At 39.4% G+C, this 18,338-nt stretch overlaps 1 protein-coding gene across 1 annotated transcript; it reads left to right on the forward strand.

Moving 5' to 3' along the window:
• The first annotated feature begins 9,410 nt into the window (after positions 1-9,410).
• Positions 9,411-17,636, forward strand: LOC139698867 (uncharacterized). The gene is made up of 4 exons (XM_071597808.1): positions 9,411-9,558; positions 12,256-12,363; positions 14,911-15,092; positions 17,108-17,636. Exons 1-4 carry the CDS (start codon positions 9,474-9,476, stop codon positions 17,222-17,224), a joined length of 492 nt encoding a protein of 163 aa, XP_071453909.1. The 5' UTR covers positions 9,411-9,473; the 3' UTR covers positions 17,225-17,636.
• The last annotated feature ends 702 nt before the right edge of the window (positions 17,637-18,338 follow it).

The following is an 18,338-nucleotide window of genomic DNA, read 5'->3' on the forward strand; positions in this document are numbered from 1 at the left end:
TACTATAGTTTTCCCATAAATTTTGGGTGTGTTCAGGTTTACAGAATTTATGAGAATTTGAGAAGGTCAAAATATACGGAGCAATCGCCGGAACGTTATGAGGACAAATGAAAATCAAATCATCACTCGCAGATATAAATGCAACGATTGATCCCCAAATATCTCAGCACCGACTGAATGTGGTCAAGCGATTAAAAGGAAACTGCAGCTGCAAGGATCTAGAGCTACCGACAGATAAGACACAGGTGTACACTTTTCTTAGTCAACACTCCAGGTGGGGACTTCTTATCTGGGAATTTCTGATTGTTTTGCCGTATGCGGCTATATCAGGAGATCCCGGGTATCTCACGTGCAGGATCCGGAGGCATCCGTATAAAAGGTTAGGCGCATAAGCGTTCTCTTCACTCCCAACCACGACAACCTTAGCAGTTCAGGAAAGAAGTCCATCGCCAAAAGACGCCGAGGGAAAATGTACGGCCAAGCAGTCGCCCTGTTCATGGTTCTCGCCGTCGCGCATGGCACGGAATTCTTCGAGTGCGGTAATTATTTCCCCGTAATATCCATTTCATCCATTCAAATTTGTACGAAGTTCTATGAAAGGGTTCAAGTGAAACTCAGATGCAATATTTCAAAAATGATCCGACGTGGTAATTTTCATGAATTCATTCTGTTCGGTAAATTGGCTAAATTAGATTGACCCAGAGTATTAATAGTTGTATCATTTTCATTTTTAACCCGCGAAATAAAAAAATTGAATCGTGAAACTCACTTTCACCCCCTTTCTTCCAGTAACTGAAGCACATTATCATTCATTGGATGAGAGCATCCATAAAGAGGACTCATCCAGGATGGTCAAAATTGGCCTGAATGAATCCTATAGGTCTATGACTAATATGCAGAATTCTCCAATCGACATCATTATTATCCGTACCAATAAAAAGAGACGTTTCAGGCGTGATATTTTGGAATCTTTTAATTTATTAAAAATTGGAAATTTTCCACAAAATAAAATTTAATACGACCGATATCAATGTAACTACATCATCATCAGGTCGTCTCATCATCATCACCTAATGATGATGTACTTGCATTGAAACCGGTCGCATTAAATTTTATTTTGCGGAAAATTGCCATAATTTATTTTATTATTCGTACCGTAAATGAAAGCGGGCATTCCGGGTCTCGTATAATTTCCCTGGTTAACAACGTAAAAATAAGAGAATGGATTATGAAGGACATTTGGACGCGAGTCATTTCTCTAAGCGATACTTCGTTTCTATTCCTGCCATTCTGTTCCATTGTTCTCGCAGGAATCCGCGACACCATTCATGCCATCAACTCCACAAACATCGGAGGAATTCCCCTCCATCTCTCAAATATGTTTCTCTTTCTGTCTCTCTCTCAATTCAGTCTATGTGGTGGGGTTTGATAGACATTTTAAATTGATTTCAGATAATGTCCCTTCGGCGACTGGCCTGAGGGTCAACGGGTGCGACGAGCTGCCCTGTCAGTTCCCCCGAGGGAAGGACATCATCGCACAAATGGACTTCACAACCGGTGAGTGCACCCGTGCTGTATGCGGGATCCAACTTCAACTCCGTCCGTCACTGGCGGGGGTTGAGACGCATTACCCTTTGGAGGCTTATGCCAACCGTGTCATCTGGGAAAGGAAATCGGACCATCGTGAATGCTCTTCGCATGAAACGAATGAAGGAATGGTTTTGTAATCCGACATTGTATTCTCATATACTCTTGATGTTACAATCACTCTCGACGTTTCCTGAGAATATGACGTAGTTTCAAGTGGGATTTCTCTTTTGCCGAAGAATTCCTGTTTCTATATAGGAACCAAGAATTGTGTCATACTGTGACAAAAAATATAGAGAAGTAATAATAATTTACTTTTTTGCTACATTGGAATTATATCTAAATATCGAAACTTGAATGACAGAAGTGGACAAATTGCTTTAACAGATTGTTTTTTAAGGAGTGGAAATCATTAAAACAGTTAGTTCTTCGGATGATCATGGGTTAGGGTTCCAACCAGTCAATGGTTTGCAAACATCGCTGAGCGTATAAATATGCAGAGCTACCTTTGAAGAATGATGGTAAACATAGGTTGTAAGGCTTTTAAAATGTAGGTTTGTGCGTGGATGGAAAAGTTAAAATGGACAGAAACTTAAGCAAACAAGGAATCGCTAGGGATGGTGGGGGAGGGTCGCCGTTAGCTCCTTTATTATGCCGACGGTCTAGTAAACTTTATCGTCTCAATGGTAAGAACTGCTGTTGATGATATATCCAACCGTTCGTGGATGTTTTGTCGGTATTTTCACATAAGCTCTTTGTGTCTAATCTCGAGTCCAAAAATGAAAAGGTGAAACTGTGGTAGCATGTTACCCAATAAGGCGGAATGGTGTCTTTGAATGATACACTTGTTTCCCCGCCTGCGGTGTTTCGTGTGCAATCACATTCCTGCCTGTCGCCTCCCCAAAAATGACACAACAGCACCCAACATTTCACTTTCTTCATTTCTCCAGGAAAACCGGCTTCGAAACTGACTGTGCAGGTCCGTGTCAAGGCTCTGGGCTTCTGGGTCGACTATCCCATTGGCTACGATGATGCCTGCCCGCACCTGAGCGCCGGGAAGTGTCCGCTGTCCCCAAGTGATAGCGCCACGTACGACATCCAGATCCCGGTGCTGTCATCCTACCCAAAGGTGAAGTATCCGACCACATATGAATGCACCGCCCGCCATTTTCCCATCATCTCGATTCAATAAATCTCTTTCTGGGAATAGATATATACGAGGGTGGTCTGAAAAGTTTCCGACCTCAGAAAATTTCCGAAAATATCAGAAAAAATGTCTGTTATCTTTGTTAGGTCGGAAACTTTTCAGGCCACCCTCGTTTTTCATTGCAATTGGCATATTTTTCTGAAAGGATTTGAATAAAGCGATACACTTTTGGAATTACAAGATTGGATAAACCAATTTCTCTGAAAGCTAGTTATTTAGTCATACGCCATGATAAAGAAAGGCAGTTTGACTCCTTTCCGGCCAATTAAAGACTAAGGCTTCAAGCCCCATCATTTCTACTTTACATTATAAATATAGCTACAATTTTCGTAAATAGTATCAATGTCATGCTTTAGTTATAATGGCTGCACATCAGTCCAAATTATTAATTTATGAAAAATACATAATTCATGCCTTTGATTATAATATTCTGGGTTTTAATTTTTTTATATGATTTAATCAAATAGCGAAAAATACAATAGATTCCTCGTTCTATGAACTGTAACTAAAGACTCCCGTAATTGAATTCTCCCGAGTAGTTTTCAATAGCAGGCGATATTTTCTGAATGGCACTTAATTTTTTTTTCAGATCTCAATCCAGGTGGAAGTGACGTTGAAGAATGAGAACGGCGATTCCTTGTCATGCTTCCAGATTGAAGGCCAAGTTGTGGACTAATATGCCTACGCCTCAAATGACCATTTACTACTGTCACCATTGTCCTAACTTATTCTCGTACGTGCCAACACAGCCGCATTTGCCCTCATATTTTGTCAGTTGCAATTAACCTCTGCACTGTAAACCTGACTGGAGTCATATTTTTTTACTTCATCCCAACAACAGTGTTAGCAATACGAATTGGAGAAATAAAAATACCTTAGTCTTCAAAATCGTATTTATTTCCCCCACCTTCATCAGAGATTCAATTGAAAATATGAGTACACTATCATAGCAAAGTCAATAATTACAACAAAAGTAATCATGACAATAGTTATAATTTTTAAATGAAAAAAATAATTTCAGATAAAAGGCTCAGATTACGGCTCTATATAATAAGCGCGTTGGGAGTGTTTAATACTGTATTAACGGCAGTTTATCGTCAAAGGTTATTTTTAAGTTTTCATTCATATACTGATCAATAGCAAAATCGAATTCCGGGTGGAAAAAATTAATTTTTCAATAAATGTTGCAATAGTTTTATATTGAAATTTATTTTTCCCAATCACGAATAACTTCCACCTTGAACTTCTTGCGTCTAAATTTCAATGCTGAGTAACATTCGAGAGAGCAACTAATCATATGCTGTTTAAATTTAGTCTTCATTTACATTTGAGACAATAAATTATCTGCCCCCCGATGTCTCCTTATATGCAGTGATGTGCTACCGCATTTCAAATAAGCCATTTAAATGAGTCATAATTACTCAGATCAAAATAACGCAAAATATTTTTAAATAATTCCCTGTTATTCTGTTATAAAATATTGATGAAATAAATCAAATTATAGTGTCGGTGAAGAGTAATTAAATAAAAAGATTTTGGGGATGGCCAAATACAATTTCATAAGACTCAATAGAAGAATGAGGCAGTCATTAACGGCACTATAATATTCTCCATATGCCTACAAAAAGTATGACTTTTTAGTGACATTGGACGAGAAATTTAGTACATCATTGCATTCATAACACACAGGAATAATTGTACGCAGGAATTCAAGCACAGGGATTCACCAAGAACTCGTCTGATAGAGAATATGAGGAATTGTGAAAAAATAAAACTTTGTGAATTCCACTGATATTTAATAATGAGGTGGGAGAGAAACCCGGCATCGGCATCGGCCTATTCTTAACGAAAGGGGCAGTTTAACGTCCCATCCAACGGACAGTGTGCTCACTCAAAGTTCTTTCCATAAAGCACCTCAAATTGGCTTTTTATGTATGCATTTTCAGTACCCTGTAGGCCACCGCTAGGGTGAGTGGGATCGGGATACCACTGAGAAAGATCTGCCGTCTCCAGGATTCGAACTCTGGCCGTCTTGTTGGGAAGCAAATAATTAAGCGGAAGAATGATTTATGCTATCGTTTGTCTCGCACTTCATCCAACTAGCGAATTTGGAATTCACATCTGAATAAGGAGGGCTTCTTTTATGGTCCCACCTGCCCTATCTCCATCGAATCCGTTGCTAAGGGATGATTTGGAGGAGTCGTGGGTCGCATGCCGAATGGCTGAGCTCTTGAACAGAAGAGTTCGCGGATTGCAATCAACCTACTGCAGAAAAAGACACATCCCATCACGACAGTGACCGAAAAGCTATCCACCAGATAGTTTGGATAACTCAAAATAGCGGGATATGAGCCAAACCACCTTCACAATGATGTTTTTCCGCACGGAGACATAATTTGTGATGGGAAATTCACTACCAATGGTCATTCCCCTTAGTTCTTCGAAGCTGCGTAGAACTCGCTTCAGCTGTTCCCCTGGGAAGTGCTATCGAACCTATTATATTCATTATTTACGAAAACGACATTAATATCATAGTCAATTGTAAGATAAGTATGTATATTTGTCGATGATTGCTGGGTATAATTTTAGGCATACGTTTAGACTAGTATTTCAGGGGCTCTCGGGCCCTGACCAGATAAAGCCTCAAATTGTGTGGGGATGAGATCAGTCCCTGCCTGTAATGAGCCCCGAAATAACCAACTCACTTCCATTTACGGATTCAACGGACATGACCGATGGTTAAAGGTTCGTTAACAACGCAAACCTAAGAACTGAACTTTAACTTGACCTTAGATAACATCCTTCCATCTTTCACGACGAAGTGGCAATTAGAATTAAACTTAAAAAAGTGCGTAGCAATGACTTTTTGGAAAATTAACAATTCCTTCCCCAACGCACCCCAAAGGAGGTCTCTTCAGCAGTGATGTTGGAAATTTATTATTACCCCCAACGTACTACGATAGGAGAGATCATGCCACTAAAATTAGAGAGATTAAGTGTAGATCAGATAGATTTAAGACGTAATTCTTTCCACGAACGATAGGGGATCATAATAACATTGTTCGACCGTAGTAGGGTCATATTCGGGTAAAATTATTCTGGTGCATATTCACCCCCTGCCACACACCCTAGCGTTGGTTTGCAGGGCATGTATAATTAAAATAAATGCCTACTGCATCAGGAACACCGAAATATAAAGTAATATCGAAATACTAATGATACGTGGAATCACTTTCTTGAGGTCACGCGCTTAGCAGTCAAGGTCATTCCAAATCACATTATAAAAGATAACACGGAACCTAGATGGTACAACGCGGATGTTAGAAAGGTATTGAAACGTCAAAGGCTATGTCATGGAAAAATGTAAAGTACTAGAGATGATATCTCAAGAGACAAAAAGAATGATTACTTATGACTATCCCTTAAGATTACAAGATATCTGGGGCGAATGCCAAGAATGAATTTCGGAAAGCGTTGAGGAAATTCAAAAGGAAAAGGTTAGCGGAAAATTTGAAAGAGGATTCAAAAGCATTATGGTCATACGTCAGAGAGGTTCAGAGAAATAATTCAAAAACTAATTCCCTCAAAAATGATATAGGCGAAAGAGTAACCAGCAGTTTTGAAATGGCTAATTTATTATAGCCCTACTTTCAAAGCGTCTTCACTAATATCTTACAGAATACCCCCTATAGCTTTCCATATCAATCGGTAAAACGATTCCCAAAATTAAAATCTCATAAAATGGAATAGAACGCTTGCTGAAAAATATTATGCCTAATAAATCCTCCAGACCCGAAGGAATACCCGGTCTTATATATAAGGATCTAGCTTCGGAAATCGCGCCGCATCTATTTATTTATTTATTTAAATATACCCTGCAAGCCACCGCCAGGGTGTGTGGCAGTGGGTGAATACACCGGATTAAAGTTACCCAAATATGACCCTACCGGGGTCGAACAATGCTATTATGATCCCCTATCATTCGTGGAAAAAATGGAAAAATGGATATAAGACGTCGCTGGTAGATCACAAGATTCCCAGAGATGGGAAAATGGCTAACGTTACACCAATATGTTAAAACAATATGCTGGCTTGCAGGGTACTACATAAAAATAAAATATGCTAGAACTTCGTTCATTCTCAGTACTGGTAAACATTCATTTTAATTCTAATATTTTTTGGGGTGTTTGACTGTAACTTTTATTAAATATTTCTCTCTAAATTCACATATTAAAATTTTCCAATCTACGATTATCCTCTTATCTCATATCTCATAAATAACTATATGTAAAATCAAACCATTCACCAATATTTACTCTCGATTTTTCTTATCGTCCCCGGAAACAGGTCCCTCCTCTTTGCTCAAGCCTTTTGTGCTACGCTAATTTTTTATTTCCTTACTATTTTGCCCATATTTTTCCAAAATAAGTGAGCTCACACTTCCTCGAGGGTGTAGAAATTTTTGATTCACGTGCTCGTGGTGCAGATGATGGTAATGTGAGGTGGCACCCGGGAGAAGGAGGGTGAATGGCGAGGGAGGAATGAATGGATCCCGAAGAATGTCTACATCAGTTAATTTCCCTGCCCGGAGATTAAAATTCATCCGGGTTCGGCGCTCGAGTTATTCCATCTTCCTATCAGCCACCACCGCGGCCGACGGTGTAGCTCCAACTGCGCCGGACCGCGAGCCTGAATCTAATTACACATCCCGGGAATGGAAACGAACTTCGGATTGCTTGGAAAGAATGTAAGGCGGAAACTCTTTCTTTCCTAATAGCAATCTACGAGGTAAAGTTTATTATTCAAATGAAGGATGCCTCGGAAAGTTAATGCAGATTTTAAATTAAGATCCACCGCGCGATTGCGGTAAACGGTTTCCTCGGGTTTTATATACGACGAGAAATTAAGCGTCGCAATATTTCTGCTGGGAGTCTGGTGGCCCCACATTGGTTGCCTAGTACCGCATTGGGCAACGTTTGTCCCTCAATCATACTTTGTTTATGTCCAATACCGTTCATATTTTTTATTTTATGTGTCGGTGGTTGAATAGCCCAAGACGGTCACCAGGTCACTAGTATGAGATTATCATTGTTCACAAATTGAAATGAAAATTTCACTAGTTTTATTTAAGCAATAAATGAAGGGTGATTCCGCGTTTCTATATTTTTTAACAAAATTTTTGGTACACTTAGCAAAACGATTACGAGATTAGAAAAGGTTTTTTTAATCGAGTGTTGGTAATGAAAGAAAAAAATGATATCGATGATGCCATTACGGTTAACCTGGGAGGAAATTTCATCTCCTCGGTATAACACCTGTCTGCTCTTGCGAGAGAACTTAATTCTTTACCTTACTTAACTTTACTTAATACTTAACTTTTTATTCCTGCATAGCTGCAATATGGAAGGCAAAGGAGTACCACCAAATTGCCATTACGAGGAGCAGAGCTTAACTAATGTTCTCTTTTTTCTTTCTAAAATGAAATGACAGAACTGATGGCAACATCTAGAGTGAAATATTTCGGAGGTTAAGTTAGCCCCTTATTAAGATTTCCGGGCGCGAACTACTGAAGGGAGTAGGTCATCTATCACTGCATCAGACAATTTCGTCATTCGATTGAGGATCCGTACTTGGAATGTCCGAATCTTCGTGTTTGTTGTGAGCCCCTGTTCGGGCCCCCTGCACATATGAGTGGTTTTTCTCAAGTCTTCTCTACAAGCGTAAGTTTTATTTTGAATGCTCCTCAGTACTGTCGCCCCAATTCGAACTTTTCATTACTAATCACTATTTAAGATGTATCCCAAATGTGGTGTATTCCAAATTTTCCACCAGAGCAATTAAAACGACATCTTTAGAAAGCAGGGGCATATTCATCGCATAAAGTTAGTTTTTCTATCAGTTGTTAACCTAAATTAATTTTTTATTATATATTCAAAGGAAATAGAATTTTTCCGAAACATCTAATTTCGTTCTCAAAACAGGACAATGTTAAATATCCCAACAATGCCTTTCACTTTTAACCAGTAAACATTTATTCATATTTTTATAAAGATTTAAAAAAATAATATTCTAGAGTCGACCAAGGTTCTTCTACAGTATTATCCTGACAGAATCATTATTTTCAGACGAATTTTTGCTATTATTAATCATTATTTTTCCATGTGTTTTTTTTCCCTCCTTCCAAACCTGCGACTTCTTTTCTTGATGACCCCTAAGGAGTCATTAAAATACCGAGCCTTTTTGAAAGTAAGGGTAGTCTTTTGAAGTCCTCTTCTTCGAACATTTTTAAGCCATTCAAATTGTTTATAGAATGCCGATATGAACAGCCCCACGAGACAACACTATTCCACGGGGTGGATGGAATGGATTTCAATCCCCCTTTCTGGGTTACGCCGCAATATACACGCGTACGCCTGTACGCCTTCTCTCGTTCCTTCCTCCATCGTTCTCGGAATTTTCATGGGCAGGCTGCTCCTCCCCCACCAAGTTTATCTCGTCGATTCGTCACTTCTAAGGCGCTATCTCGGCCCTCTTGACCCGGCGAAGGAATCATCTTGTGCCTTGACGCATCGCCAAATGCATCGCCCGACATTGGGGAGCTATTTTGACGCCTGGGCGCGTGATATAAGTACTGGACGTCCGCGGTCGGTTGAAGTCCTCATCTCAAGCTGGGAAGCCGATGGAACCGGGCGCGATGACTCTGGTGTACGTCTTAGTGCTCCTTCTTGCGGGAAATGTGGTTTCCTTGGAGTTCAACTCTTGCGGTGAGTTCGCAGTTTCATTAAACCTCAGAGAGGTTCCACTTTGTTTTGCATTAATCCCTCCCCTCAGGAATAATCTAATTATCAAAGATCCAAGCCTATTATTATGGCCCAAGTATTGCGTGGGATTCCACTTGTTTAATCTACATTGATTCTTTATTCATTTACTTGGAATTTGTTAATGAATTCACATGAAAATCCATGGGATATTATAGCGATTTCGTCGGTTTTTATGTTAATTGCGATATTTTTCCATGGGTTTTTATGTTTTTCTAAATGACAATTCCAGTATGGCAATTCTCGCTTACTACAAGTATCTACAACATCTAAAACAACCATTATTTTCCTCCCTAAACCCTCTCTACCTAAACCCAAAACCTCACCGTCACGGCAAGGCCCTATCAATATCCTGCTACCTCTCAATATCTAAAAAAAATGAGAAGGGCGTTTCTCACCTCAGAGGTACTTTATGTCCTATCATCTGTGCATAAAATAAGTGCGAATACATTCACACTCGTACCCTTCTTAGTAGAACCTTCTTTTCTCCATCCGAAAGGTCTCGTCTATCGACATTTTAGTTATTAATACATAATAGTCTAATATTTACCATTATTATTCGTTATACGATAAGTGCAGTAGAAGCTATGCTAAATATGAGGAATATTGCAAGACTCAAAATCTAAAAAAAAGTGTCACAGTGTAGATATCACTCGCCTTGACCGAGACCTTCAATCTTCTTGATTCTTAAAAGCCTGTCTTTCGCCTCCTCATCTCCTAATCCGCCCGATGCTTTTGAGGACGCCTCAGTTGCTTAGTTTGTTAAAATATTCGGCCGGTAAATGAGGAGATCCGGCTTCGATTCCCGGTCAAGGTGAACGATTTTTACAATGTGAAATTTCCTCATTTCGACTCTCATCAGCGGATGACTTCACTAAAGTAACCGTTGAGACGTCTCCCGCAGTCCTTTGAATTGATTATGCCTTCCCATTCACATCTAATTCATTAAGGAAATGTTGTTCGGGGGCTCTGATGAAAAAGTCAGCGCAGAAATAATTTTCTGGCGCACTTGATTTCGTGAACCAATGATTTGTAGAAAGTATGAAAACTTATTTCTTCTCAATTTCCTTTTCGTTCACTGCACTCCTTCCTTGCCCATTAGATCGTTATCACAGTCGGTGGAAAACCTTCGCAGCTGCCATTTCGTTGATGTTTCATTCCATTTCTATTTAACCCACCTTACAAGTAGACCGGTTAGAAAAAAGAAGTTAACAAACAATCTCGGCAACTGGGTTTTTATAATCACTGCAAAAAAGAGCCTGCCTGGAATCGAATTTGACTCGTGAAAAACATGGTGAACAAATATAAAGGTTTGCTTTGGTATGCCTGAAAATAATGGAGGTGATTTCATTGATGGGCAAATATTTGAGTGATGAGAGATATTGTTCCCCGTCTTTGACAGGCGGTCCTAGTAGCCGTTTGCTCTGCTCATAAGTTAAGCCTTGTCGAAGATAATCCGATGGCCCTGGGTGAGGCTGTGCTCCACATTGGCTGATTTTTTCTGGGTAGCTCCGTCTGGTGCATCTCCTGTGCTCCTTAGTTCTGATTTCTACCATACAGCCCATTTCTCCGATGTAGGCTTCTCCGCACTCACATAGGATGCGCTCAACTCCCGGAGTCTTGAGTCCCAGATGGTCCTCCACCCGGACGAGGTGGCTACTTAGTTTCTCCGGCAGCTTGTGGATCATTAATATATTATGTTTCTTCAATATCCTTGAGAGTTTCCCTGTAATGGTTAAACCCTTCCTAATCATTATTTCTAAGAAAATGCGTAAGGAAAGCTGGCTCTGGCAATCGGTTTTTCCTTCTCGGAGGACCTTTATGGGGCCAGATGATTTTCTTCGCCTCTCTCTGGTGATCCGAAGGACATTTTTAGGGACAGATGTTGTATTTGTCCTGGAGGAACATCGTCTTTAGGTGTTGGAGATCAAAAGGCAAGCTACGTGTCCGCGGTAGATCGGGCTCGGTAGACGGAGGTAGACAGGACCGCTCTCCTTTGGGAGTGATGGTAACTTTATCCATTCAGGCATAGGTCCTTGAGTGCCGTCTCCCAATACACTCGGTATGTCAGAGTCCCATATGCCGTGCGGGGAATCTGGATATCGTGGAAGGGCAGGTTTTGCTCCATTTCCATGGTGAACTTGATGTTCGGGTGCTAGATGTTCATGAGGTTCAGGGACTCTTGGGGAAACTCGGTTCCATGGGGCCAGACAATGAAGGTGCAATCCACATATTGGTCTAAATACTTTAGTTTATGATCCGCGGAGGAGAAAGCCCTCTCCTCGAACAATGAAGAAGTTAACGATTACTGGCGAGAGTGGAGAGCCAATAGAGACGACATCTGTTTTTTCGAAGAATATCCCCTAATTCAGACTATTCTAGACCATATTCTTAAAGACTTTAGAGTTATGAATAGTAGATTGTAATTTATTGATAGTTTCGATACTATCGATTTGAGAGACCTTTTGGATGAAGAAAGGGAGGTTCCATTGACAAGGGTGCGGGTTGGTGCAGCTTACTCTACCTTTCCCCGCAATACTCTCAGTCTCCGGCTTAGTTCGGAGTTCATTCCATCCTCAAAGTGAATCGAGGATCCTGACACTGAAATGGCCAGTTCTGATTCTTCCTTTTTTGTTTTGCCAGGAGAGAGCGAGGTGCCGCCGAATTACCTGTCATTCTTCCACTGCCGCCATCTCCCGTGCCAGTTCACCCTCGGGAGCAACGTGACGGGAGTCATGAATATCATGGTCGGTGAGTGGTTTTAGCGAAAGTCCGCGATCACTGCAACTTGATGAAGATTCTAGTTGCGTCTCCAAACTGCTCCTGGAAAGTAAGACTCAAAGGGAAACAGCAAAGTTTTTGATGTGGAAACTGAATGTTTTAGCAATGATGAGGACAGGGAAGTTAAAAGAAATTAAGAGAGAAGCAGAGGTTTGAGTGAGGTGAGATGGAGGAAGAGTGAGGAGTACTGCTACCATTGTAACTGAGCAACAGTTATGGAAGGGTGATGGGAGAGTCTACGCGGAGTGACCATAATTTTTAATAGGAAACGGGAAAATGTTAGGGTAGTGAATACAGTGAAAGTGAGTGATAGGATACCATTGATATACGAGTAGATAGAAACAGAGCCGACTAATCTAATCCATTTTCACATGCCGATAAGTAGTCACCGAGAGGAAGAACTAGACAATTTTTTGGATTAATTATAAGGAATAATTTAGAATGTGCTAGGGAGGAGGCGCGTAATAGTAATTGGAACGCTGTGATAGGTAAAGGGAGGCATAATAATAAAAAATTAAACGTCTTTATTGACGCGAGATTGTGACTAGATGGTCCCAAATTCCACATACTATTTCGTCGTTATACGCAAAAATAAATCAACAACCATTGAAAAAAGTGTATATAATTTTTGCAGTTATTATGGGAAAATACGAAATAAAAAATATGATTAAATGGATAAAGTGAATCCAACATTGGGGGATAATGAAATTGCATAGAGTGTGAAAAGATATGTACATTTGTGGGAAAATCGTAAGGATTGTGAACTGATATCCTTATGAAATAACCCACACAGGAATGGGGCATTAAAAAACCTGCAAAACCTTCTGAGATATGACTAATGTGCGGATACCTATAAACATGAAATATTATTTTTAAGATATTACTACAATATTCATAATATTAAGATAAATGATTGATAAATATCATTAAAACAAAAGCTAAGAATGTTCTAGGTATATATACGTATGTAAATAAAAGTATTGCAAATATATTGAGGGAAATAAAATTATAATAATAATGGAAATAATATTCAACATATAAATAGGATGATATCGGAAAATATTAAGACTTATCAAGACAGGGAAGGTATTAATAGAGTCATTAGGGCATCTAAGATGGTGGAGAGAAAACGTAGAAGAGCTTTATGATAAGGATATTAGGTCAGTCGGCCTTAATTGTCGGTGGTTGTATCCGAGGATAGCCGAAGGCCGTATCAAAATTTTTATAAGACCTAGGTCGGGAATCACTCACATAGCGATGGTAAAATTACAGATTAAATCTCTTGCATTAATTGGAAGGATATACCTTTAGCGATGATGTTGAATAAGCTACGTCGTACTAAGGTAGGAAAAATCATGTAAATATAGGTTAAGTGTAGGATAAACCTCATAAGTAGGGTAACCTCATAAATAGAGGTTAAGTGTAGGACAGATAGAGTTACCATGAACGATAAGGGATCAGGATAACGTTGTCCGACTGCTCTAGGGGGAAATATTTTGTGCCAAAATTGGTCTGGTGTGTATTCACTCCCTGCCACCCCTGGCCTAGGCTACTTTGTGGCCAAAATACGCGTATTCGTATTCACCTTTCTTTTCCTCTCCTTTTTTACCTTTTACCCCTTTTACCTACCTCATTATCCTTTTTTACCTTTTACCCCTTCTTGACTTGTGGCGCTAGCCAATTAATTTCAATTTTACTTTGTTTAGAAAGGTAAACTGTGTACGGCTATTGGAGTTTCACATTTATTATATATTACTAGCCGCAAGAGCTCATTTCTATCAATATCTCTCTTCGATCCTTTCTGGTTCAATTAGTTTTTTTCCTGTCTTATCGTTGACTGTTTGCAACGATTTTTCCTTCTTACTTCCAGACAAGGTTTTAACCTACCAGCACAGAGCACCAATTTCACCTTTTCTCTGTAGAATTTCCATATCCTCGCACAACGTTTTCCACCACGCATCATTTGCTCTATTTGTCACCCGCCTCAGTTTATTATTCAACACTTTACACTTACTTCTATCTAATTCGCCGAGCTATTTTTATAAATTTACTTAGAATGAACCTGTGCACTTCTGAGTGCGAGATGTCATGGCAGTGGTTCTACGTATCCTCAGTATTTCGGTGTCTACTGTCTCTCTTAAAATTTTCAAGTGAACTCTGATAAACGTATTTGAAGCCATTATAGTCCCCTTTTAAATAAAAATATAATTTTCTTTTGGGCTTCTTATTTTGGATCCCATATAAGGAGCTTAGCATTTAATGCTCCGTGGTCACTAATTCGTGATTGCAGGAGTTTGAGGGGAGGGAATAGAAACTGTTACTGTATCATTTGCAATATTTCATTATTTAGATCTGAACAATGTGTTCTTTCAAATTGCTTGAGAATGTTAAATCAGGATTTTTTCTTTTCCAGGTGGAGTATTTTGGGGGTTAAGTTGCGGGTGTGATATTCCTAGATGAAAACATAAATATAAAGCACGAAATATTCATTGAAAATGAATAAGAATTTACTTGCAGGGGAAGAGTCGACTGATTTAATAGGGGAGATGACCGTGGACCACAACGGCTCGAAGATTACATTTCCTGTCCCAGGGGTTCATATCTGCGTTGGGCTCGAGAAGGACAAGTGTCGCTTTAAGAGCGGTGACAGTGCAAACTACTACTTCAAGTTCCAAGTCAACGTCGACCTCCCGGATGAGGTAGGTGTACCCTGGCTGTTGAGATTTTGAGAGGGGGATGGCGTGTACCTTCCAATGCCCGAAACTAAGGAGATAATGGCTAGTCGTGGATGCCGGAACTCAATTGAATACCATATTCAGCGAAGCTAAAAAATATATGTTCACACCCTCAGCTTTCCACTGATAGAATGAACTTTTTACGACTAATTTCGTTACAACGTAACATTAAGTACTCAATCAGTGAAAAATCACCCATTTTATTATTATTATTTTAGAATTACGTTGCAATTAGGCGATTTTCCTGGTGGCAACCGTCAAGTTTGGTCAAAGATAACTATTACGACGAAAAATACATACATAAATGCACTAGAAAAACAGATGAGACACATAATATTCTTACATACAATGACACTTCCACATCACATACAAACAAGCCTCCACATCACATGTAAACTAACTTCCACATTACACACAAGCAATAACTACAATGAAGTTTATTACCCAGTGGCTGCTTTACATTTATACTTAAAACTTCTAAAATTGGATGGAAAGGGCTCAAACAAACCTCCAGGCAGCTGGTTCCAATCAATAATCGTTCTATTTAAAAAAGAGTATTTTTTCTTATTTGTTTTTTGCGCCTATATTTTTATTTTGAAACTATGGTCGTTTTTTCCCTTAAAGTTAGGCTTTTCTATCTCTTTCCATAAATCTTCCCACGCTTCGCCCTTTTTAACAATTCTAAACATCGCGCCTAACCTACTCCTTTTTATATTCCTAAGATGTATTACCACCGTGGATATTCATTGAATATATAGATTAAAATAGATGCATATCCAAGCGGTACCAAAATGTCTGCCTAATATCCAAACATGGGCATACGTGATATGGTTAATAAAGAGTGATCATATTCACAGAATGTATTGTGCAAAATTTGACATTTTTGTTGATTCTTTAGCTTAATTTTTAATTTAAATGTGCTCAAGTTCCATTTACTTGAATCCAGTATTGTGTCAGTAATAGCCGTTTCAATTTGAAAAATGTTCAGTCCGCCTACGGCAAGACGTTTGGAAATTTTCCTTCCGCCTGTACAATTCATCCGCTGATGCGTATGCGATGGAACAAGAGGATTAGTGAGAGTGTTTTTATTCCTAATGGAACAACTATAACTTTATTTAAAATGCTTAAAGATAGGAGACTATCTTAAAAGAAGGTGAACCAAAGGATCGAGTCTTACGGAGCTACTACGGAAGTAAATATTGGCACTTTGCGGCCATTCTGAGAGAAGATCCTCAAAAATGTTAAGAGTAGTATCAAAACCCAGGACGTACGAGAACCTACCCTTCTCCTGAAGGCCAAAAGCAAGGAGTGGAATTTCCATCATAGAAGTCAGTGTATCAAAACTATCTTCATAAAATCTGAATCGCATTACATCCTCCGTATGTAGTTCACACGACTAATGAAATAGTTCAATATGAAAATTTGGGTTGAGATGAGAGTTCGTGAAATTTATGGGATTTAGCAAAAACACTTGCTTAAATTCGAGTACACAGAATTTTTTTAATATCGTACGTTTAAATGCATCATTTTCTCAAGCACTGTGCGGAATGAGAAGTCTTCTGCTGACACTATGAATTGAAACCGCGGCAATGTATTTAAAAAATCATGTAGTTCATTTCAATAGCAATGAGTTTTTTCTTTGGTGTATTTAGTTCGTTTGGGGTAATTATTTTTGGATAATACAGTTGAAAGATCAGACGGGTCAACACGATTACTTGAGTAAATGTACTTCGAATATTCGATGCAACAATTTGAAAATGTAAAAATCATTCGCATTGACCGGGGTCCCGTTAAAGGCAAATGGTTTTTACACTTTGAAATGGTGGCATTTTGACGCACGAGTCCGTTGAAGTTACTGTCGTCGCATCTCCCGCAACTGTTCGAATAGAAACTCGATGTTGAATAGAACAAAAAAGCTTAGGAATATGCAGTGCATATTGTTTCCTTTGATGTCTTAGCACCGTGTCTCTTTTTTCCAGGACATAGCGACCTTTAGAATGGTCGTGAGGAACGAAAACGGAACCTCTCTCTCCTGCGCTGAGTTCAACGGGACGATTGTGGGGGACGCGATCACCGAGAGTAAAGGGGAAAACTGAAGCCGTCGGATAGGCGTTCAAGCCAGCAATCGTTGCCACGGTGACTTCTCCTTCGCTCTGTTTCGACGGAACGAAATGTGCTACGGCTGCTCGCATGTCAAAAAAAAACACTTTACTAAGGGACCCAGACCATCGGAACGATACGAATGGCGCATGCAATGAACGAAGAACTGTTTAAGGAAACATTTAATAATTAAAAACATTCCACGGAACCTCTATTATTACAAACATGTTATTGCTAACCCATTAATCTGAAACCCTTTAGAAAATCAATAAAAAATTTTCATTTCAAATCTGCTAATAATGGATGAGGGTTTGTGAGAATAAACATGTTACCCAAAAAACATTGCAAGGGTTCCCTTTTATTGATGGCACTAAAAATATTCTCCATAACCTAGCAATATATGATTTTTTTAATGATAAAGGAAGAGAATTTTAGTGTGTGAGTTCATTCATGCAAATATATTGTAATGTCAGATACCATCCAGGAACGATTTTTCTTCCATTGAATGTTTCTCATTCAGATTTGATTTGGTTCGATTAAATCGTTATTATTAACTTCAACATATATGGCTTTTCCTCTCGTTTTGCTCGAAGTTGGTAAAATGAAGGAACTACATTAATAAACTTGAAAAATGATTTTTTCCATAGCCGAGAGCATAACTCGCCTCACACTTGGTCGAAATGAGGAGTTGGGAATGCTCATGTTTCTAAGGGAAGGCGGTTCCCTTCAAGAGCTCAACCTGCGGTTTCCCATTAGAATTGGTTGCCATGGAAACCACAGAGTTTGGTCTGAGTAGTGGGATGCCCAATGGCTGGACCCTCAACCTGGAGACGCATTTGAGTGAGACGACTTACGTTCATAAAATTGACCCACGGTTTGCTGTTCGTGTGGTTATCGACTTGATCCTTCACATTATTCAGACTCGCGGGATGTCAACCAATCCTCCCACACCACGATTTTTTCCATGCGGGAATGGGGTTTTGTGTAGAGAATTCATTTCTGCAGGTTGTCATTCCTCAATGCTATCTTGAACGAGAACGGTCATCGAGGCCCACCCGTGCATGCATTTACATGCTTTACACGACGGAGGAAGCGCCTTTCGATCCAAGT

Source organism: Hetaerina americana, unplaced genomic scaffold (assembly GCF_022747635.1).
Source record: "Hetaerina americana unplaced genomic scaffold, ioHetAmer1.1.p SCAF_9, whole genome shotgun sequence".
Taxonomy (NCBI): Eukaryota; Metazoa; Arthropoda; class Insecta; order Odonata; family Calopterygidae; genus Hetaerina; species Hetaerina americana.

Bases quoted from the DNA above. Each gene is read 5' to 3' on its own strand.
- LOC139698867 (XM_071597808.1), top strand. From the start codon at position 9,474: ATGGAACCGGGCGCGATGACTCTGGTGTACGTCTTAGTGCTCCTTCTT. The intron at 12,364-14,910 runs GTGAGTGGTTTT...ATTTACTTGCAG, and splicing joins AGTCATGAATATCATGGTCG to GGGAAGAGTCGACTGATTTA. The intron at 15,093-17,107 runs GTAGGTGTACCC...TCTTTTTTCCAG, and splicing joins ACGTCGACCTCCCGGATGAG to GACATAGCGACCTTTAGAAT.